Raw genomic sequence first — 23,464 nt, 5'->3', positions numbered from 1 at the left:
TACGATAAATTCTAAGACAATGACTAACATCCTAAAACCTACAAATCCTAATCCTAACATTATATTAACTTACAATATGTCATTTAAAAAACCTGATTTCCATGAATGCTGTGTTTAAAAATTTTTACAGAGAAGGCGTTTAAATTGAATAATAAACCAGACTCGCTAATGTTTCATTATATACCTCTCATGTGCTGTTTTTGTATAGCTTCATTTAAAGTTCCAAGGGCAAATTCTGCCAACCACTTTAGACTGTCCGAGTTGTCTTCTACCGAGTTATTCTTCTCGATAATTTTACACTTGCATCTGGCCTGTGGCATAAGGTTCAAGTCAGCGCATGTGCGATTTGCGGGTAAGTCTGCAAATATGCCCACAACCTGAGGATCCTGTGAGTGCATTTTCTTAGGATGGTTCAAACTCATAAGCGCTCTGTGTACATCTAGAAAAGTGAAAAGTCGTCTTTGATTCTGAACCAATGCACCCATCCTCTGCTTGCCCAGATTTCTCACGACGCCATCGGGAATGACCATGAAAGCAATTGGGTCATAAACTTCTCTCTTTCCTTCCTCAGTCTTGTAGCTGTACTGCGTATTTTTATTCCCATGGTCAGAAACTAACATAGTAAGAGTGTTTGGAAATTCGGCCATGTTGATTAAGAACTTGGCTAAATGGGCGTCCGTATTTCTTATCCGCTGACCAGTATGTTCGTGTCCCGTGTTGAAGTGAATGAACGAAACTAATGGCTTAGTCCGAGGATCGTTGTGAATGGCGGTGTTGACTATCTGTATGTAATCCATGAAATATTTACTGAAGAACTGACCATTTAAGCACACTTTGGGAGGATTTTCAAAATGGTTCGTTTCGCTATATCTGAGGCCCAGTAATGGTCCGGAAAAATGGGTCATGCCAAAATCATCGATGTGCTTCTTGCTCATCCTTTCTTTGAATTCATTCCACCTGAGGGGAGAATTTTGGGTTGTTTCATAGTTTTCAGGGGGAACGGAGGAGAAACAGGCTTCGCTAACAAAGTATAAAGGGGGGCGCATGGAAAACTGATTGCCAATTAACTGCAATTGAGAGGGGGGAGGGGTAAGAATCATAAGACTATTACAAAGCCTTAGAAGGGATCAAGTATTATCGACTTTTAACTTGACAGATCCAAAAACCTCCAACCCCCTACCCACCCCCCCTCCTCAGGCGGTCCCTTACGTTGTCACTTTAAGTCATTTCCTTTTCGTCACCCAGTCGACAGGTTTTTGATGAGAGTTATGTAATAAGACATGTCAGAAATGAAAGGTTTTCGAACACAGTAGCGAATACGACATTCAACTTGCGCGCCAATTGGGTTACAGTTTGCACATATTTCAAGAAACTTACAACGCCAGAGTTTATCACGGTTTCCATAACAACCAGTGAATAAGGAATATGGTTATTTCCTCAAGTGTTCTTGAAAGTTCGTCGTCATTCATTTATGCTCCCGAGTGGAGAGAGGCATTGTGGGAGTTTAACAAATCAACGGTGGTTAAATGTAGTCTGTACTTTTATCGACAATGATATTCGTCATCACAGTGGTCAAAATGTAGTGGACTCACTAGGCGCAGCCGTAATATGAACGTCAAATAAGACTTCTTTCAGTGATGAAGGCACTGCGTGACACGTTGACGCGATCAGCCTTGTCTGTTCTCTTATCGACAACAGCAAATTGGCCAACCAGACTGCGACATTACTGCCAATTGTGGTAAAAAAAGTGTTTTAACCAAGAATCCAATACAATGACCCGGCCAACGCTCAGACCCAGACCTCTCCATCTGACGCCCACCGGGATAACCTAAGGCATAGTTAATCGATTAACTATGCCCAAGGCTACCGTGCGTTCTACTGAGTCCAACTAGATATATGGAAACTCAACTAAATAGCTATAAAAGCATCACCTTGCTTTGAATTCTGAATCTGTTGTGGGTTTTGATCTTACTTGAAGGTCTGTCAAGACGATTCCCCAACGGTCAAACCAAACGAGGTCCTCTTGAAAAAGCGTCTGGTAGCCCCATTTCTGAAAGGTCTCATACAAGACATCTACGCCTAAAGAATACTTTGAGGTCCTGACGGTGTTAGTAAGAATGTTGTCATCTAAGAAGCAAGCAATTCTGGTGAGATTTATCGTCTTATCTGATTTAGTAAGTAAGTCAATCAGTTAGCTAGCCAGCCTGCCCGCAGGCCAGCTAGCTAGCTAAGTCAGTCGATTATTAGTTGGCTGGTTTTGCTTTACAACACTGTCAGGAGAGATAGTCTGAGGAACCAGCCGTCTCCTCACCCCAATCCCCTCCGAGGAGCGCCCCGGCGAGAGGAGTCTACTAAGACAATTCTCCGTGAATGTTTGATCGAATCTAGTTTGTGACTAGATTCGATCAAACATTTGTGATAATGCGTTAGAAGCGGCGCAATTCAAGCAAGGAATTTAGGGTGTGGGGTGTGGCACGCCGCTAGTACGGCGTTGGGTACCTTATCGCTGGCTAAGTCGTATTATAAGCCAGGAAAATTAATAATTCTAATCACTTCAATTAAAATTTGTGGTTGGTTAGACTAGCGGTTTCCATATAATCAACCTTCTCAGGAAAATGTAAGTAGGTTCATTTCAGCACTTACCTTTTACAACACCACAAAAAAACGGCCTCAAATTGTCAAACGTTTGTTCCCCGATACTCTGGAAAATCTGGAAGTCCAGAGCGGTGGCTTGAATGTTAAAATCATTTTTGATCTTGCGTAGAGCCTCGACAGTTCTCGGAAGACTTCGGTAAAAATGCGGCCTAGAGAGAGAATCCATGCTGATCACATTTACACTGATCTGTTTCCTTTTCTCGCCACCCTCAACTTTCTGCAACACTGGAGGAAAGGTGAGGACCTGAAGAATATTTCCGCACCTGATAAACAGAAAACCAAACCCGCTTTTTCTGTCCATTTCCACGGCTTTTCCTACCATAGTGACCATAGTTTCCTTTGATAAGTCCGTCCATTCAGAAATTTTTCCCATATTTGGGTTTATTGAGCCCATTTGAACACGTGATGAGCCGCAAACCTTTGAGTCACACGACAGTTTATGTTCTCCAGACTTGGTTACTTGGAATGAACAGATGTCTGGGTAATGAAAGTCATCGCAACTTCTTTCTTCTTTGTCTGGTTTTCCGTAAAATTTATCGGCTTGCTCATGACCAGCTCTGTCTAACCTGTAGAAAGTCAATGATTAACAATTTATACGCCTCAGGCTCGGTGAATATTGTTGGATAATCCCCAAGACGAAGTCAAAAGGATTATTCAACACTGTTAACTGAGTCTGAGGCGAAAAACTGTTTTAGTTTAATTACTTGGGTGCTTTTAAATTCTTTTTCGATTACTCGTATTAATATAAAGAGCCAGTTTCCGCTAGAAGTGTCCCCAATTAGCAGCAATGCTAAATCTTTGTAGACACATTAATAACGTTATGATGATGATGATGATGAGAATTTATGATGTTTACTTAATTCAATCAGCAAAATCTTCATATCTCTCTTTAAAAAGTGTTACTCCAAACTTAGTAGCACCTTTTGTGCTCTTCGGAATTGAATTTTCTTTATTGCGTTCATCAGTTCCGCGCTAACATTAAAACAAAAAAGCGAGGCAGCCATTTTGAAATTTAGCGCTCCTGCTATAGTCACCTCGTGTGACGTGATTACAGTGAGATATGATGCAATCCTTAACCAATCAGAGCGCGCGCCGCAAGCGCGGGAAAACGCGGGTGACTATAAGTCACCCTTTATTCTAATTTTGCTTCTGATTGGTTGACATAGTAGCGCGAGATGTTAAAAGAAATCACACAGCGGGTTTAAGGAGGCTCGTACCAGTTTTCTCGCGCGGGGAACAGGTCACTCTTGCGTGACGCGCGCGAGAGAAACGTGCGAAAGAAGCGCGAGATCAAAAGATGAAAATTCAAAACAAAGATGGCGGCACGTGGAATTTTTTTCTACTTTTGTGAGAAGTTTACCTAAGAGCTTGTATTTGATGTGTTGAGCGGCCATTGTGAATGCAGGAGATAGAAACTAAGATAGCGAAGACGATTTTCGGAGAAGTAAAGGTTGCTTCACTTCACATTTAAAAGAAATATTCAACCGATATGAAATCTTGCGACGGCGAAAAAAGAAGAACTCAAGTGAAGGATAATCTAACTGAAGTGGAGAAGACTTTGAAACTTCAAGGAGAATAATATGATATAGCCAGAATTCATGTGTAGGATTTTTAAGATGAGCTCGGGAGGCTGTCTTTGACGGCTGTTTAATGATTTTCTTAGCAGTAAACGTCTGTAAACATCAGATCGTGGGTGCTCGCGCGAGCACACGCAATTGTCAGCGGTAGCTAAAACAGATCATGAGTAAATGTCGATCTTATAGAATCCAGATTTTTAAATGTGCGAGAACGCGCGTGGAAATTGCTAAACTCACGAAAGCTATTGCATGAAAACAAGTCCGGTGACCCCTTCTTTTTATCGTTCCAATATGATAATAACGTCGAAAGGAATCATCAGAAAAAAAACTAGAAAATTCTACGGAAGGAAATTTGCGACGTGTGAAAATTGCTCTTTTTGTAGATTTTCTGAAATTCCGCTCCGTAGAATTTTTAAAAAATCTTTGTGCATTTTCCTTTTCAAGTGCCAAAAGCAATCACTGAAAAAAATCAGGGGCTCACCGGGTTAGTTTTCGAATTATTTAAGCCACAAGCTAAAAAATGCGTCTGAATAAGCCTATGAAAGCGTTGCCATGGAAACTGCTAGTGACGAAATGACACTTATTTTTGGATAACCAATGATTATGTAATTCAACCCCGTAAAAGTGTTCAACTGGCCTTGGTCAGTCTTTCCGTTGTATTCTTTCAAAGTTACAAACCATCAAAAAGATAAAAACCGGTATGAGCCACCTTAAACAAACCAAACCAAACCAATGGATTCGCGGATTACTTTCCACTCTCAGTTGAAAATTTTTCTATTTCTTGAAATTGCAAACGTGAAATGAAAAATGTTTCAATCGTTCCTATCATGCAAAGTTAGCAAAAAAGGAAAAGGGCGTTTTGTGAACTGTGCGAGGAAAAAAGCTGAAAAGTGAACTGAATACAACTGATTAGATGTCGCAGGATTCGTTACTCTCTGATCTTTGCATTTCTCTATCTTTTATTAATAAAGTTAACGTTCCGGCATCTTTACCTATAGGGCTTGCATTTAATTGAAGATAGCGAAGCGTCAAGTTCTTCTGAGTTTTCGTATAAATCCAAGGAAAGATAATCACTGGGATCTGGAAAAGTGCGAGACAGATGAATTCGTTAGGCATTATGGTCATTATTTATCATCTAAGGAAAGGGAAAGGTTGAAGGGGAGGTTTTTTGGTTGTGCCCCCCCCTACAAAAAAAATAACAAAAATCCTTCCCCCGCCCCCAGCAAGTAATAAATACACTAATGACTGGTCCCTTAAGAAAATTTAAATGCATTTCCAGTTATTTCATTCCATTATTGATTTCTACAACACAAGAACTCTTATAAATAAAACAGCATTTTTAAGTTTTCAAAACATGTTTCGTCAGGCCGCGTTTCATGGTTGGTGTGGGACCTGCCCCGCGCCTCCCCCCCTTCCCGCCTGAAAAGGTGTCAGAGTTTAAGGAACCGGGCGGAACCCCCCACCAAGAAATCCGAGGTTCCCCTGATCTCGTACCCAGATCCTACCGTTTCACCACGACTAGCACAAATGCACAATCACTTGGCCGTGGAAGGTCTGGGTACGAAGCTTGTCTCCTCTCTCTCTCTCTCTCTCTCTCCAACCCCTCACTGTTGGGTTTGTAAAGTTACCTGAACGTTGGTCTCCAAGGATCCGATTTAGAAGAGGAGATAAATCAGTTCTCAGGAGTGCAATAGTGATCGTAACGGCAGTTACGATGAATAAAAGAGTCTGTTGAATATACAAATGAAAAAGAGAGAATTTCTAAAAGTTATTTTGGAGATATTTTTGTTGTGGCACAATCAACATATAGCAATAAAAGTAGCGTGATTACCTTAAGAATCTAACTGCTTTAGAAAGTAGTAAAACGTTCTTTATACATTTAAAAATATGTGAGTCAGAGGGATCTGGACTCGAACGAAAATAGTGTTGGGTTGACGGATTGGGCAGAGTCAAGTCATACTCCTTTTAATGGCATAACTAGGATCTAACTTCGATCAATACACCTGCTGTTTTCGAAACTGCTTGGTTCTTTCATTACTTCCATGCACTTGACCCGTAACTTAACAACGGTTGTCATGACTCAGGCAAAAGAATTGACCTCTTTTTGTACTGTAACATCAAAGTAATTTTTAAGAAGTTTAGTCATAATTCTTGCACTACGCTTAATGCTATGACTATAGCATTATCATGCCATGATTACGCCGGCATAATTTATCTGACCCTGCTGTTATTAGGCCTTTACACATTCTGCCGGCAGAATTTCGAGCATAATAGGGCCTCAGGAGCAGAATATATGATTGGGGCATAATCCGAGCAGAATAATCCATTTTTGGCCATTTTGCATATTCTGGGGCCTGGGAACGAGTCTGAGAGGGAGCTGGGCACGAACATCCGAGCAAAACAAGATGGCAGAACCAAACCCGCAACCGGTAGAGACATCCCTAATGTTGCAGTATAATGGCCGATGATGTATTGATTTACTAACCTAATCTAGTGTTCAAGTTAGTAATGTTAGCAGCTGTGACAGTGGATGGACAAAGACATTTCTGATATGGTTCATGATTGTCACAGAGTCTTTTTACAAGTTATTACCCATGTTAGTTTTAAGGATTAAATAATAAATGCGCATATGTTGGGTTAGCCTCACGCTGGAAGGGCGATATAATGTCTTATTTATCATGTTTGAGTATTTTGAACCCAGGAATATCGATTTTTACAGAAGTATAGTTCGAGCATAATAGTACTTTTGGAGCATAATCTCGAGCAGAATAGCCTTTTTTGGAGGCAATTCTTTTGAGCAGAATAGCCTTTTTTTCGAGCAGAATATGTAAAGGCCTAGCTGTTATGAACAGTTCTAGTTTCGTTGCGTGACTTTGAACAGTGCGTGATTATTGAACTTTGAACAATGCGTTTGTTGCCTTCTGCACCACCTGCCTCTCGCAGTAGTTCGCCTTGTATGCAAATTTTTTCAAGTCTCCTCCATTGAAAGTTTGATTCGCCGTCAGGTTTAATATCTGTCAACCAAATATGATTCTTCCTTAAATTTCAACATTTTAAACCCAGTTGTGTGGTTAGGAAACTAGGAAATGTTAATTAACAGGTATAACAATACAAAAAGGGATTTTTGTGTTGGTTTCTGACCGATGCGGTTGACAAAGCTTCCTGCGATGTTTAGGAGTTCCGCCCGAGGTAACTTAAAACCTCATAAGTCCAACTCTTATATTCGGGTGAGAAACTCGACACTTTCATTTAAACTTATTACATTTATTATCATTATTTTTTTAGTTATTAAGTAGCTGCAACTCTATTTAGTGATTCCTTCTAAAAGCATGTGTTTTTTATTGCGTGAGGGCAAACCGAAATTTTCCTGAAAGACATAAACGGCCGAACCAAATCCCAGCTTAGCAATCTTGATGAAGGGTTGTTCAGAAAAGAGCAACCTTGTGATTTTCAAGCCGACGGAACTGGCTTGATAAACGTAGGAATAAAACCATATTCCGTCGGATACCACTATTAAAGTATAACCCTACTGTACGATCTTGTGGAAACATGCGCCCGCAGGGAATAGAAACCTCTATTAATATGCTAGTTTTTTCGCGTCTGCTTGCGGCTCTGACCAACAAAGTTTAAATTACGTATGATGCACGATCCTCGCAGTAGATAGCGCTATTTAAGCAATAGGGAAAATCAGACCTGAAAAAAATCAGGCCTGTACGGGATTGGAACCACTGACCTTTGCGATACTAGTGCAGCGTTCTACCAATTGAGCTAACAAGCCAACTGGGAGCAGGCCGTTTGCATAAACAGCGCTATCTACTGCGAAGGATCGTGCATCGTACGTATTTAATACTGCAGTTCAAAATATATGAACTTCATATATTCATTGTATCTGATTTATCATCACGGGTTTATTACGAATCAACTTAACGGCGTCGAGGATTCCTCGACGCCGTTACATTCGCTAACAAATGTGCGGGATATAAAATAACGAAGAGAGCTATCCATTACTTACAAAGCCTTTCTTGTACAGTGGAAGCATTTCGATCACAGGTGACAGCAATCTTTCCCTATGTTATCATCGCTATTCCATTTAGTGAAAGCTCGGTCATTTCCAAAAGATCGAATTAAAAGACAGCGTCGTGGTGAAAGCCAAGTTTGTGTTTACGACCATCGACACCCCCCCAGTGAATGATTATTTGCATAAAATTTTCTTCAGTCTGATTGGCTATTATTGTTTAGTGGGGCTTAGTCTTTTTTACATACAAACTCACATGAAAATTTGGAGGTTTTGTAAAATTAGTCTTCCAAGTGATTTGCGCTTTACTTATGCAAACGACCGTCTTGATATGACGCGAACTAAATTTTTTTTATTAGTTTTTCAAGGGGTCCCACCATCAGGCCAAATGCTGTGCATACAGTGCGTTTTTACACACTCTCCAGATGACATCAGTTTTCTGTTGTTCCTGTCAATTTCCGCCAACAAAACTATCGATTTGGATTAAACAACCGCAAACTCCTTTGTCAACTGAGTGACAGCAAGACCGACGAAGAAATATTGACCTTTCTTTAATTATACTGCTCTGTCTGTCCAATGGATTTAAAAGAAGTTCACAAAAACATTTTTTCCAAGACTTCGTTGTGGTTCTACCTTATAAAAAACCGCACATTGGAGAGGATCAGGAAACCTTGAAAATGTGCGCAAACATCTTTCATTTTATAAATTTGAATTTTCTGGTCCCAAATGAAATGACATTTTCCGTCGGCTCGTCTAGCGGCTGAAGAGACAGCTGTGTAACTTAGATGCTTATGAATAACAAAGTGATCTTCGCAGCAATAGACTAGGAGAAGTCTCTCCTTTTCGGCGAAGTCCGTGGCGCGAATAAAAAAAAAATCAATGAAAAAAATTGATGTTAGCGCGGTGCGGGGAGCTTTTGCGGAGTGACGTTGATGCGCTGCGGAAGTACAATGAGTGAGGCGCTCGAAAAGTAGGGACTACGGACTAGTAAGCCCAAGGGTTTGAATTCTGCGTTACGCTTACAACGTAAAAGTACTTGTCTCAATTATGGCTCTTGTACGGTGGCCCAGAAGGCTCAACGCAAACAAAAAATATACTGCAGCAAATAAAAAATATACTGCAGCAAAAAAAAATATACTGCAGCAAATAAAAAATATACAGCAGCAAATAAAAAATATACTGCAGCAGATAAAAAATATACTGCAGCAAATAAAAAAATCAAAACGCAAAGAAAAAAAGTGCCGCAGCAAATTAAAAATGCAACGCAAAAAAAAAAAAAAAAAATACGGCAGCAAATAAAATATGCAACGTAAACCAAAAAAAAAAAGAAAACGCAAACAAAGAAGATTGGAACGCAACGCCAAGGAAGACTGGGTAATAGTTCTTAGTTTCCCGTCAACACTCGTTCCATCCTTTGCTTGTTCGCCTTTCCGAAACCATGTTTTGCAGCGAACGTATGACAGTAACATGCTGTTCCTTTACAAAAACGATAATAACTCCATTTTCATACCCTTGATGAAAGTAATCTTCTATAATCCTACGCAGATCGCTTTCGTCCATGACAAAAAGCGAGTTCCAGTTCATGCTGCTTTCAGGGAAACTAAGAACTATTACCCCGTCTTCCTTGGCGTTGCGTTCCAATTTTTTTTGTTTGCGTTGCATTTTTTATTTGCTGCAGTACTTTTTTGTTTGCGTTGCAGTTTTTTATTTGCTGTAGTACTTTTTTTCTTTGCGTTTTGATTTTTTTTATTTGTTGAAGTATATTTTTTATTTGCTGCAGTATATTTTTTGTCTGCGTTGAGCCCTCCGGGATGGGCCACCGTACTCTTGTTCAAATGTAAAAAAAAAAAAAAAAAAATTAATCCGGACTCAAATGGAGAGGTTTACAGTCATCAAGATACTTATAACTCTCTCGCCGACTCGCATTACTTAAGGTTTCATATTTTCCCGCGAGCAAAACAACGCTTATGCCGAAGCGCTATGTTTCTCGTACCAACTTCCTACCGTGTATCTGTAACTGAGAACCGCTTGGTCTTGGAAGGTCTGGGTACGAGTCTAATTGGCACTCTACTTCGTGATCAAATCCAGTCAAACAGTACTTACCTCACGAGGCGGAAGTAAGTAAGTAAGTAAGTAGACGTTGTATAATCTAGTTAGAGGGCCACAGGTTTGTCTGCTATACAGCTGTTACGTGTCCCCCTCTATAAATAAAGTCCTTACTTACTTACTTACGTTATTGGAGAGGGTGACATTTGACAACTGATAACCTAATGGCCCTCGAAGTAAATACAAGAGAAAATTAATCAAAAACTGACCTGCAATCTAGCAAACATAATTTATATAAAAAGGATATAAAAACTACTAGATATTGATAAAAGACTGAGTAATAAATTGATTTTTAAAAATTGATTTATAGAGTGATCCTTTAAAATGTTTTGCGCTAGGACTACGTTTAAGATTAATTACATTTAAGTCAATGGTAGGTAAAGAGATATTCCATGCGGTCGGCCGATGGCCTCAGAAAAGCAATGATGAATTAAGAAGGTGAAGAAAAGTTCTCATTATCGAAGAATATCCACAGTATTTTCTTTTGAGCTAAACAAAAACTTCGCGAAGCAAGATTGTTTGTGTAAGAGAAGGAAGCATCCTACTAGGAGATCGATTTAGTTGCCTTTTTAACAAACAAGAGTCGTGAAAAAGGAGAATTGAAACCTTTTCTGTACCAGTCGCTCACTCTCTGACTCTTGCAGTGAGCCCTGGAAACGAGGAAGTATAATTCTTAGAAGTAACAGAAAGTGATATTCTTCCTGTTTTTACCGAGCAGCACTGGGAACAAGGATGTAGTCCTTCTATGCCTTTTCCTTCACTGTAACTTTGGTTGTTTTTCCTTAAGATCGAGTTCCTGCTAAACATCGCTGCACGAATGACATAGGTGGCAAAGTCAAATTTCAAGAATTTCCAGGAAGCCGGTTCATACAAAACCAACAAAATGGTTTATTTACTACCTCTTACCTCTTGCGCTCTCTGAAATCCCGTTAAAAAGTACGTACATCGTTCAGAGAAAAAACCGTGACTGCTCTTAATTAAGAAACCTAGGCGAACGCAAAAAAGTGTAGTTTTGTAAGATACTGTGAATAATGGAAAAACACTTTCGTAACGATATCATCGTGAAATACCTTCAATTTGTATTTGTTAACTTAGAAACGTGACGGCAGACTTTGAGGATGTTATGACTTCTAAGAATTCTAAACCGGATGTTTTCTGTTTTGCTCAGGTTTCAGGAGGAGAACGTGATTATTAAATTGATGCGAGAAACAGTTAACAATCACTACTTACCTATTATCTTTTTTTATCTGAAAGTTCCCTCGTGAGAGGGTGGGGGGGGGGGGAAGGCTGTTTTGAATTCATTGCATCTTCCCGAGTATTGCAATTCCCTCCAGGGGATAGTAGTCTCCATCGCAGCTTTTTGGTCTTGTCGTCCAACGCGTCCTCTCCCCAAAAACGGTAACGTGGGAGACTACTGGGGATGGTGTGACATGGAATAGTGACTTTGGATTTTGATCAGAGCAGGACTCTGAATTCTCTCGTGGTATCGTTTGACCAGCTTCCTACCCCACCCATGCTGCTTCAGTGAACTTTGTCTCCCCCTCCCCAAGAAATTAGAAAGGGCATGATTCAAGTTTTAAGATTTAACCTTACAAATATTTTTCTTTCTTAGCAAGCTTGCTGTTTTTGTTGTTCATTTAACGAGGTTTTTAATGTTTAAGGTCACGTCTAATGGCTTGATAAATATCGAGGATGTAGCGTTGTTGTAGATCGTTAGGACCGTATGTGGAGAAAAAACAGTTTCTTTGTTCATTGAAGAGTTATTTTCCTTAGTTTTTCCTTATCCAATTCATAATATTGTGCTTTTCACTGCGTTTTTCTTTAGACACACAGACAATATTTATTCATTTCTTACAGTCATAATGCTACGTTCGAATGTAAATATTTTTCTGAAGACGTCACCCTATGAAACTTGACAGATTTAGTGCCCCGTCAATGTCTTAGCGTGTTATTTGATCCCGGCGCCGCGCAAATTGAACCCTGCATGAATGCGTGGAAGTATTTGACGCATTGAGGTATTGATGTATTGTCACAAGAGTCCTTACAAAGTTCTGCCTAAATCTCTACTTTGCCTCTATTTTTCATAAACATTTCGACGTAGGAAAATCGTGAGTACAGTAAGTATCATTCTATGTTCAACTTTGATGTTTTGGTGCCGGAGGTAGATTGAAAATTCGAGCCCTTCCAGCGAGTTGACGAGTCTGCCTCAAATGCATCTGTTCTTGAATCTAGCAAACTGCGAGCGAATTGAGAAAGCAAGAGTTAAGTTATTTTCATACCGTGAACATATTTGTACACTTGCCAGGTTTGTTTCTTCGAAGTTAAGCTCTTTGAGAACATAAAGATATCTATGTATTTGATGCTGTGCCTTTAGATAAGTGCCAGGTTTACATTTAACGAGAAGCTCTGAGAGCAGTAAGCGTTTAGATATACTTCGCATTTCGCCTTTCAAGTCGACTTTACCCAAAGATCGTAACAAGGAAACACTGTTAAGTCCTTTTTAATGTAAATACAGGTTTAAGAAGGTAGTTTGATCAGAAAAGACAGCACAATTTCCTTCTTGAGTCAACCGGGAACTGACAATTTTTGCTAAAAGCATGTACTTTACATATGACACCATACAGGTGACAGCCTCAATAATCAACAATACGCCTTTTTTGTGCTAGATGTTCATCTTAATGCATAAGTGAGAAATTTTTTCTCTCCTCAGTTTGTTTCAAATTTCGAAAATAGTTTATCTCACAGAGAAAAATATGGTTTCGAAATATTTAATAGTACACGTAGACCGGCTATTTGGTGAAGATTAACTTATCGTCCTGCATTCTTACAATTTGTCGCATTTTACATGTTGTTATTCAGAGATATCTTATTTCAAATCTCTTTTCGTCCGACAATCACGCAATGTTAGAAAGCTAATGCGTGCTTCTACCATGTAGATTTCAACCTTCTATCTTACGGTGACATAATTTTGAGTCAATTTTAAGAGTTCACTTCCGTTGCAAAATCTTCGTATAGTAGAACTTTATATACATTTTTGAAATGGCAGCTTTTTCGCCTTCGGGGGAAATTTTTGGGGGTTTGCTCAGACATGTTTCTTCGCGTGGTAGTATTTTTAGTTCCTCAAATTTAAGAGGAAAAAGTCTTGAATGCCAGCAGTTCTTCAGATCTTCGTCCTTGGGTAGGGGGCTCCCGTCATCTTTATAGACACATGACAAAGGTTAATAACTAATGCCGGTTAATAACTATGCAGTCTGTAAACACCATAACGGTATATTAGAATAATGTTTACGGCTTGTTTTGCACCACACCATCAAGATAATATTTACATCAGCTTTCAAAGAGGTTTTCTCCACTAAAGGCCAGCGGTACGACCATGAAAAGTAGCAAGCTAGGATTTTCTTGTGCGGCAGCGATAAGCAATTTGGTTACAATGATAGCGAGATGAGATGGACCATAAGACGATAGCTAGCAACTCTCCTCGTCCTTTCCTTGAATAAACCTTGATAGGTAAGTCTGGAAATGTTTATGACCCGTGGTTTTTTTAACTTTATTTTTTTTAGGCGAAATAGGAAATTGTAGAAGAGCTAATTTTCTATTTTCTCAACATTTCACCCGGCTATTTACGAGTCTTAGAAAATTTTTTTAAATAACAAATGAAATACGTGGATGAGAAAATAGTGGAAGTCCGTCGGCCTTTTCGAATTATTCACTTGGAATTCTTTTGAATTTTTCGTGTGATGTATTCTCTTTTTCGAATCAATTTGGCATGTTTATCGGTAAACTGAACCGAATAAATTAAGTTTTATGGACTTGCTGGTTCTTGTCCTTAAATCACCTGGCATTGATTTTAAAAAGGCGTTGTTGATCGACCGCCAAGTGAATTGAAAGACGTCCAGATGTGCTGTATAGAACTGCTAACCCTAAGCAATTTTGAAACCTTTTCTATAGCTCATAGCACGTACAAACGCGATCTGTGTTTGTGACGATCAGAGTTAGAAAATACAGTTTACATTATTTGGCGGAAATAGATTGCCCTTTATACTGAGTTTTTGTTGCAAAAGAACTCTTAAATTCAAGTTTTACACTTCCTTTCTGAGGTAGGTGGAATGACAGATAATCTTCGGGCCAATGTTTTCCGGAAACTAAGCTAGGCTTCTGTTGTAAAACAGCCGGAGAAGCGAAGTGTGCTATTTCTAAAACTAAGGATAAAAACTTCTATCGAGTGCTTTTTATTTCCTGCTCTTATTGTTTGTGTGGTCATGACTGCGACTGAGCACTTAATAGAGTAATAGTTTCATCCATATCCAATTATTTAATTTTCCGCAGATGCCATTTACTTTTACTGTGGTGATCTATCAAGGCATAAAGAACAATATAGTATTGTACTGTTATTAAAGGGAATTATTTCAAAGCGATTTCAGGTAGTTTTCCGGTTTGCTGTAAATCTTATTTTGGAAGAAGAGTAATTTTTGCACGCGACGTGACTCAATTTTTTCCACGGCACTTTTCCTTCCTTCCATTTGATTTTAACAATCAAGTTTTTCCCTCTCAGAAATCATTTTTTGGTCGAAGGTTTTCCATTCATTCGAGTTCATTTGAATACCATTACAAGTGTTTGTCATTAAACGAAAGACGGAGAGGATTTAAGCCTCGTAATCGTTGTTAGCTGACTGGGATCTCGTCAAATAAGTTCAATTGCCAGACGAAAAGTAAATAATAAACGTGTGTGACCTCTTCAGTATTCACTTATCAAACCTTATATTCCAGAGGAAGTAGTCCCCGGCTAATCGTTTCGAAAACGAGAAACAGCCTTGTCAGTTCTGTGGGAAAGTTTTAGAGGAGTGGTAAATGAATTGAACCTGACGCTTAATTTGCAATGAAAGAAATTGCTGAAAGTACAGCCTGAAATTCAAAGAAATTCAAAGGTCTCGAATGAGAAGGAAACTGACTTTCCCGATAGCCCTGTCGGGTGCCGTGACCAACTGAGCTGCGAAGTCTTACTTTGGGAACTAGGCAGGTTGTTAGAGTGAGTTCTTTGTTCCCCATCGTGGAAGGAAATCCCCAAAGTAGCGAATAAACGTCTCGATCTTTCCAAGCAGGTCACTGGTCATCATGGTCGTCTCCACCACAGAACCTCCTCCTACTGAGTCTGCTGCTGTTCAGGAAGGCCTTCGCGTCTTCAAACTTGTCATGTACATTACGATCTTCATAGTTAGCGTCCTGGCGAACACCTTTATGCTCTTAACGCTGTGGAGAAAGTTTCGCCGTCACAGAAAAACTGCCAAGAGTTTTATCATACTGATGCAGAACCTCGGCATGTCTGGCCTCGTTCTGGTGGTGGCCTCGATTCCATTTGATGCAGTGTCGCAAGACTCCGACAAGTGGCCTTTTGGAGCCGGGGGCTGTAAGATTCTTTATCCGTTACAGACGGTTGCGTTACAGGCTATGGTGTTCACGTATGTGGCTCTGGCTTATCATCGATGGTATGGCGTGTCAAGGTGAGTGCGTGACTCTCTAGTGGTGGTATTGGGAACGAAGATACCCATAATCTTCTAGATCAGATATAATGAAATATATGAAGTTCATATATTTTGAACTGCGGTATTAGATACGTATGATGCACGATCCTCGCAGTAGATAGCGCTATTTAAGCAATAGCGAAAATCAGACCTGAAAAAAATCAGGCCTGTACGGGATTCGAACCACTGCAGCTAAGTTGATTCGTAATAAACCCGTGAAAGTGATAAACCGGATACAATGAAATATATATGAAGTTCATATATTTTGAACTGCGGTATTAGATACGTATGATGCACCATCCTCGCAGTAGATAGCGCTAGTTAAGCAATAGCGAAAATCAGACCTGAAAAAAAAAAAAAAAAAAAAAAAATCAGGCCTGTACGGGATTCGAATCCCGTACAGGCCTGATTTTTTTCAGGTCTGATTTTCGCTATTGCTTAAATAGCGCTATCTACTGCGAGGATCGTGCATCATACGTATCTAATACCGCAGTTCAAAATATATGAACTTCATATATTTCACTGTATCTGGTTTATCACTTTCACGGGTTTATTACGAATCAACTTAACTGCAGTGGCTCGAGTCCCGTACAGGCCTGATTTTTTTCAGGTCTGATTTTCGCTATTGCTTAAATAGCGCTATCTACTGCGAGGATTGTGCATCATACGTATCTAATACCGCAGTTCAAAATATATGGACTTCATATATTTCATTGTATCTGGTTTATCACTTTCACGGGTTTATTACGAATCAACTTAACTGCCTGCTCCCAGTTGGCTTGTTAGCTCAATTGGTAGAGCGCTGCACTAGTATCGCAGAGGTCAGTGGTTCGAATCCCGTACAGGCCTGATTTTTTTCAGGTCTGATTTTCGCTATTGCTTAAATAGCGCTATCTACTGCGAGGATCGTGCATCATACGTAATCTTCTAGAAGTTGCTTGGTTAAATTTAGGACGTCAAATAAATACTGTTTAAATTTACTCCCACCCCACCCCAAGGCTTTGTATCATTCTAGAGCTCCCCCCCTCGTTGCTTGTCAATATATTTTATTCCGTCCTTTATTCTCTTGTTAGTGACGACTGATCTACCTCCGTCCTCCTCCCTCCTAGAAAAGCTACGTGATCTCCCCAAATCTTCCCACCCCCTCCCCTCAGGCGATAAAAAAGGACTGAGGGTCACTTTTTTTCCCTTCTTGAACCCAGTTGTCTCAGCTGAAAAACAATTAGCGCGGCCTTGGGGGAGGGTGGGACCTCGGTTCCAGCAATGATCCCTCCACAGCTGCATAGCATTTTGACTTTGCTCTTTTTTTCTTTGTTACAGAAACCTGTTTGGTCAAATGAAGTTCATCCTTGCAGTCGTACTCACATTCGTGATTTGGATCACCAGCATCATCACAGTCGTCCCTTATGTCCTGATCCTGGATTACAACTACATTGACAAAACATGTGACGAGTATTGGAGCTCTGATGGAAGCCGCCAAGCTTACACCATCTCTCTGTTTCTATTGGATTACGCCCTTCCACTTATCGCTTTGTTCGTCATCTACGTGATGGTCTGGGGACGTCTTCAAAGGTGATAAACAGTTGCTTTACTTCCGAAATCCTTATGATATCACATTTTATCTTTTAGACCACAGAATGAGTTATTTGTTGATACGAATCTGGGAGAAAGGTCTTCAAGATCTGGACCATTATTCTTCATTCTGGAGAAAATAACTTATTGCCCCATTGCTTCTCAATCTTTTTGTAAGGAATAGCCAAATTTACAACTATGGTACCAGACCAGCCAGTAATTATCGAACGCATTTGTGCCGTACAAATGTCAAGCAATTTACAATTCTCTACCAAGGTCCTAAAATTTGGAACTCTCTCCCTATTTCAGTCACTCGTTCGTCAAACTTTCTCAGTTTTAAGACGAAATTGCAAGAGTTTTTGCTTAAATAATCACTGAATTGGCCAAGCCGCACATTCGCAGCACTTTTTCTTTACTTGATTTATTATTGTAAGTGAGGTGGCTCTCCCATAAGCCCGGTGGCTTCTTGGGTCTCCTCGCCTTCTAACCGTTATCGCCGTAATTAAATATTTTTATTGTTAAAATAAGGCAAATAAAAGATGATGATGATGATGATGATGATGATGATGATGATGATGAAAGGAGAAGCTTTCTTACCCGCTTACTCTTACCATCTTGGTAAATGGGCTTTATCGCTATCTCTGTAATGGCGATCGATATTATCTTCTAGGTGTGAGGAAGATCTTCAGGGCGGAGGGGGAAGGGAAATGAAGGAAAAAGGTTTCCTCTTTCCTTTTCTTCTCCATCCCAGCAGAGAGATTGCTCGCCAGCCATTCTCGGGAGCCAAGCTCTTCCGGTTCTCATATGACGGCCCCGTTAATAAAATGAATTATGAAATCATAACCATCATCTTTTGCTTGCTAGAGCGTTTTTCGATTGAGTGGTGTAACTCCAAGTAATCACACTGGCCAATCAAATGAGAGAAAATTTTACAAGGGGCCAATGAGAACTTAAAATGAGCCAATCAGCTAATTAGAAATTAAAGTTAAGCAAGCCGCTGATTGGCTGATATGTGCCTCTTAAAATTTCAGTTATAGGGTCCTGGATCCTGAACGCGCCGCCCGGCGAGAACGTCACCACAGAATCATCCGGATGATGGTAGCCCACGTCATCGTGTTCGCCGTCTTTTTACTCCCTCATCAGATCATGTGGCTCATCTTAGATTTCGCAAATGGCGAAAAGAAACTTTACTTCCGAGACGTATTTAACATCGTGTACATCTTCACGTATGCAATAACGATCATAAATCCCATTTTGTTCTTCATCTACAACCCGGAATTCAAACGTCATTTGTTGCACTACCTCAAATGCCAGTGCTTCATGAAAAGAGAGTTGTTTAGTGTGGAGAATTTGTCCGAGTCGTTTTCGGAAGAGTTCGACCCAAAGAGCCGACGTCCGAATGGGTACCGAGCGTCCATGCCGCCGAAATACGAGATGAATGAAGTACCCAAGGAGAACAACTATGGATCGACGCCCACTATACACACAGATGGGGCAACTTTGCCTCGTTATGATTCTGGCCTTGGGTTGGTCGAGGCTGGATTGTTTCCGTCGGCAGTGGATCGACTACGTACCGCGGGGAAAAATAAGGAATCTACCCCGTCTACCTCTCCCCCGGGATCAGATGTGGTCAGTTACACGGACAGGAAAGATTCGGTCACTTACACGGACAGGAAAGACTCCCTTGACCGAGGGGGTGAGTGGCTGTAAGTTGACAACTGAATATTGTTACATATAAAGGGTAAAATATCAGCTTAAGGAGACAATATTAGAGATTTAAGAAAACCACGACGGCAACGGCAACGAGAACGTCGCTAAACAAAAGGTTTAATGAGCAGAACAATGGTTGTGCACGTGCGTAATGAATCTTCGTGAATTTCTTTGCGTTCTCTGCAAAACAACAACGTGAAATGACTAAACTTTGCGTTGTCTAGAAAACGTGATCTAGGACGGCTCATTTTTTATATTTCAATTTCTAATTGAACGCTGTGTACCTTAGTGTTGAGATAGTTTTGACAGTGAAAAACAAGCTACATGACTTAAGTGTATCGCGAGATTGATAGGTAAAATATGTTATTTTTTAACCGACGTTGTCCACGACGTCGCCGTCGTCATTTTCTTAAACTCCCGAATACAATGCGATAAACTTTCAAACTAGCACAAGGTGGCTTTGTACAAATAACCTGAACATTGAATATCTCGCTTTCGGAATTGCGTTTGTCGCCCGGGTTACATTTTTTAAAAATTCCTTATACCAAATCCAGGGATCTCTTTCAATGTGCATTTAGAAAACTTGGTGTTACAAACATACTTTATTGTTAATAATATTGACTATAGACCTTATTATGACTTCACAATGACTGCACTGATGTACCTATATAGATTTTGTGGGATAGAGTTCGTCAACTAAAATTGCTTTTAGGGGTTAAATAGAAACATTTTTAGGTAGATGTCACATAGCTCGGAAAAAGTTTCTTCAAATTAGGCTTTATTTATTACAAATCTTTAACAAATTAAAGCGTAATATACACAAGATATTTACGTGCGCATGCTTTGCACGAGCCATGCAGAGTTCTTCAAAACAGCTGAAAGTTGTAAGGGGCCGACCATTTCTCTTTTGAAGGGGGGGGGGGGGGGTGGGTGATTTCTGGTCATCAAGAAATTTTTTTTCGAGCAATCTGCTGGGCAGGATATTTTTTTTCCGTTCTAAGTGCTCTTTTTTTTCTGTTACATTTGGGGTGCACGCAATTTTTTTCTTCCAACAAGAGCTTACAGGAAATTTTTTCAAAATCACCCACCCCCTTCAAGAGTTAAATGGTCGGCTCCTAAGCCCTTGTCACTTGAGATAAAATGGTCTCGAACAGGTTAACAGAGAAGACGGTTTTTCTTGAATCTTAAGGTAAGAATACCTTAGTTTTTCTGTAGAGGAACTCTTAAATCTCATTCGTGTAGCAGTTTATTTTGTAGGCTGAATATTCAACCCAACCAGTTCGCCTTGCGTGTAAATATTTGATGTGGAGGAAGGAAAGCACAGAAAATTTTGCAACGAAAAATGTTGAAAACACTGCATGCTCACAATTGTTAGCACCCCGCGCAGATCATTTCGCATTAAGGATCGACTTTACATAAAAGTAGTTCAGATTATTTCATCGGCCAGCGCGACGCGAATATAACACGCGTGGTACTTTGTCGAATAATTTTGAGTTTTGCATTATCGAATTTCAAAGATCAATTGTCAAAGCATACTGTGCTACTATTTTGCGTAAAAATAGCTGTTTTGTGGTTTATTTATATAGCTTTTTGTTAACGAGATGAAAACACCTTAGCTGACATTAACGTCAGCAGGCAGGTAATGAGAATTTAAAACTTATCATCCAGAGGGTGTTATTTTGATACTGCGGCAAATTCTACTATGGCAGTCAAAAGGCAGAATAGTCCTTTTTACAGTTGTGGGCTTGTTGGCCAAGCCTTTGAACAGGAGTGAGACTAAGGGTGACCCTGTTGTGATAGAGACCTGTATCTACTTAGCATGATAACAAAGAAATTTGCATTTGAAAAGCAGCAACATCTCTATCATAACAAGGTCACCCTTAGCCTCACTCCTGTTCAAAGGCTTGGCCACCAAGCCCACAACTGCAAAAGGGACTATTGTAATTGTTCATTGAGTGTCGCAAGAAAACCGTGACTGCTTTAGTTTAACTTTACTTCGCTTTATGATTGGTCTAGAAAACTCACGCTGCCCTCTTAACCAATCAGATGCAACACTGAAAACTATCGCGACTTTGTCCTTCGCATTTTCCCGCGCTTCAAGCAGTGTGCTTGTTTTCACTTTGAGTTCCCATTGGTTAATGATGACGTTATTGTTTGTACTGATTATAGTCGATGTGATAGTTTTAACACACTCGATTGAAAACTACTCTATACTACTGTACTTCTAAATTTTGGCTCGAATTACGCAGATATACCTTAACAACAACAGTAATATATTAGAAACATTTACATTCCTTTTTTGTGGGGAGGGGGTGGGGGGGGGGGGGAGTTGCAAACCGTGAAACTGTAGTTCCGCTTTCGTTACGAGCCGGAGTTTGATCAGTTGTTGTTGTTATCTCATTTAAGGAAATATTATAGCTATTTTATTTGTTAACTAAAGGTCCCACGACTAATGTTAACTAACTGGTTATGGTTAAAAACCTTTTCTCTTGCCATACAATATTTAATAGTGTGATTTGTAATCTTTTTGTAACAATTGCTTAAGTTCGTAAACCTTATTTACCGTGTGTTTGGGGTTGAGTTTGGGTCAAAGACAGGTAAAGTGAACACTTGTAAACACAATTCATAGAAACGAAAAAATAAAAATAAAATTGTGTTATTTCGAATTACAATTTTCTTTGAAGAGTGCGGGTGGCGAGGCAACCACGGCTTTATACTAGTTTTTGTCACGCAACGCCTTACAATCTTTTTCTCTATGAACTATCTTCATTTTAAAGTTGGTGTAGAAGTACGAGAAATATGCGAAAACGAGACTGCCCCAGAACAACCTGAAGATCTCCGTAAGCGCTGCAGAAAAGGATCCTCTTTTTCTTCGCGTGACGTTTTTTTACAGTTATCTTGGTTGCGTGACGCGAACGCGATTTTTGCCGCTTCTGTCTTGTTCTCTGTAGCTCTTTTCCAGATCACTGCTGCGCGTGCAGTGTTTGTAAATGACTTAAGACTCATGTTACCATTGGGAGGCACGTCAACCTGGTTCTTACGACAGAGAAGAATTCTCTTATATTCTGCTCTGAAGGAACGATTCATGACGCCGTATATGAGAGGGTTCAAGGCCACGCTGAGATAGTTAAGGTAAGTGCATAACAGAGTCCGTCGTCTAGGGGGAGTGGTGTCAGGTGACGCACGGTCCATTGTGATAATTATTAAACTTGGAATCCAACAAATGGCAAATGCGAGCACAGTCATAAAAAGAAGCTTCGAAATTTTAATTTCTTCCACGGAGATACTCAAATTCCGCTGTTGGCGCACTAGAGACGAAACAACCAAAATATGATGTCTTCGTACTCTGTTGAACACAAGTGTGTAACTCACAACAATAACTATGAAAGCCACAACAACAAACACAAATTCCACCAACGTTTGCATAAATCTATGCGCAACTGCGCAAACTGCATAACTGGGTTCGTAACGGATGTAACTCGCGCTGCTCAGAAGCAAACTTGCGTAAAAGGTGATGATCAAAAACCACAGCGTCCAAATTAGAAGCAAAGAATTTCTTTTGGTGAAGAAGCGTTTGTAGATAACAGGTTTCACAACTCGAAAGAACCGGTTAATAGCCGTTAGCGCCAAAGTGCCTATTGACATGAAGGCCAGCGCGAGGATAGCAAATCCCTGAATATCACAAAGAACACTCGTGTCGATCCAGGCTTCTGAGAAAAGTATCCCGCAAGTTATAGGGATGCAGATTAATGCCATAAGAATATCCGCGATGGCTAACGCAAGTATAAACATGTTTGTTGAAGTGCGCAGCTTTGGGCTGCGAATCACTGCCAGAGATACCAACACGTTTCCGAAGAGAGCCAACCCATCAATCAGAGCACAAACTGAGACTTCGACAATAATTGTTCCAATACTGTGGTACGAATTTCGCGGCGAGGTGAATTCTTCTGACATTTCTATTACATTAATCACTTCATCTTTCGAGTATAAGTTGTTCTGATCCTAATGAGGCGTTAACATTCGCCGCTTAGTATTCGATAACAAGGGTTGAAGACTGTCTTTTTCTAACTTACGTAAACGCTTTTAGCCAATCAGCGCGCGACTTAATTTGTGTTTGGATCGTGATACTACTCTGATTATATTGATCATGGAAGTGCAGTAAGAAAATATATATGAAGGCTCAGTTTAATCCAATGCTTTTAAATCCGTCGCTTCCTTCACAAATTGCGGTTTTCCGCCCGAGTTAAAACACACCCACACAGATAAAAGAGATTCAAGTTGGTTTTATGTGGAAGCGCCGACTCCCATTC

At 40.0% G+C, this 23,464-nt stretch overlaps 3 protein-coding genes and 1 long non-coding RNA gene across 6 annotated transcripts in view; 2 read left to right on the top strand and 2 right to left on the bottom strand.

The window, feature by feature from the left end:
- LOC111338367 (uncharacterized) overlaps positions 1-8,428 on the bottom strand; it is a 9,579-nt gene extending 1,151 nt beyond the window's left edge. The window contains exons 1-6 of the mRNA XM_022944845.2: positions 8,245-8,428; positions 5,861-5,960; positions 5,225-5,312; positions 2,644-3,221; positions 1,932-2,127; positions 185-957 (exon numbers count right to left, since the gene is read on the bottom strand). Of these exons, the coding sequence (XP_022800580.2) occupies positions 185-957; positions 1,932-2,127; positions 2,644-3,221; positions 5,225-5,312; positions 5,861-5,960; positions 8,245-8,271 (1,762 nt within the window). The 5' untranslated portion in view covers positions 8,272-8,428. The remainder of the gene's footprint in view (positions 1-184; positions 958-1,931; positions 2,128-2,643; positions 3,222-5,224; positions 5,313-5,860; positions 5,961-8,244) is intronic.
- On the top strand, positions 7,225-9,531 carry LOC148716065 (uncharacterized). The gene is made up of 2 exons (XR_015995221.1): positions 7,225-7,459; positions 8,607-9,531. It is a non-coding gene; the product is annotated as an uncharacterized LOC148716065 (long non-coding RNA).
- Positions 9,532-12,326: 2,795 nt separating this feature from the next.
- On the top strand, positions 12,327-21,813 carry LOC111338368 (QRFP-like peptide receptor). Of its 3 annotated transcripts, none has more exons than XM_022944847.2 (4): positions 12,327-12,470; positions 15,453-15,851; positions 17,193-17,444; positions 18,476-21,813. In XM_022944847.2, exons 2-4 carry the CDS (start codon positions 15,466-15,468, stop codon positions 19,152-19,154), a joined length of 1,317 nt encoding a protein of 438 aa, XP_022800582.2. In that variant the 5' UTR covers positions 12,327-12,470; positions 15,453-15,465; the 3' UTR covers positions 19,155-21,813. The 3 variants fall into 3 exon arrangements, with proteins under 3 accessions (XP_022800582.2, XP_022800583.2, XP_088600848.1); XM_022944848.2 differs by having other exon boundaries at positions 12,332-12,470; positions 15,450-15,851; XM_088744722.1 differs by lacking the exon at positions 12,327-12,470 and adding an exon at positions 12,543-13,860.
- On the bottom strand, positions 21,795-23,211 carry LOC111338370 (melatonin receptor type 1C-like). Its single transcript, XM_022944851.2, has one exon. It carries the CDS (start codon positions 23,106-23,108, stop codon positions 21,921-21,923), a length of 1,188 nt encoding a protein of 395 aa, XP_022800586.2. The 5' UTR covers positions 23,109-23,211; the 3' UTR covers positions 21,795-21,920.
- Between the last annotated feature and the right edge of the window lie 253 nt (positions 23,212-23,464).

Source organism: Stylophora pistillata, chromosome 14 (assembly GCF_964205215.1).
Source record: "Stylophora pistillata chromosome 14, jaStyPist1.2, whole genome shotgun sequence".
Taxonomy (NCBI): Eukaryota; Metazoa; Cnidaria; class Anthozoa; order Scleractinia; family Pocilloporidae; genus Stylophora; species Stylophora pistillata.
The sequence above is the reverse complement of the archived record's forward strand: the minus strand, read 5'-3'. Positions and strand labels throughout refer to the sequence as shown.

Coding starts and splice junctions, on each gene's coding strand:
- LOC111338368 (XM_022944847.2), top strand. CDS start 15,466: ATGGTCGTCTCCACCACAGAACCTCCTCCTACTGAGTCTGCTGCTGTT. Junction 15,852..17,192: donor CGATGGTATGGCGTGTCAAG/GTGAGTGCGTGA, acceptor TCTTTGTTACAG/AAACCTGTTTGGTCAAATGA. Junction 17,445..18,475: donor GTCTGGGGACGTCTTCAAAG/GTGATAAACAGT, acceptor TTAAAATTTCAG/TTATAGGGTCCTGGATCCTG.
- LOC111338370 (XM_022944851.2), bottom strand. CDS start 23,108: ATGTCAGAAGAATTCACCTCGCCGCGAAATTCGTACCACAGTATTGGA.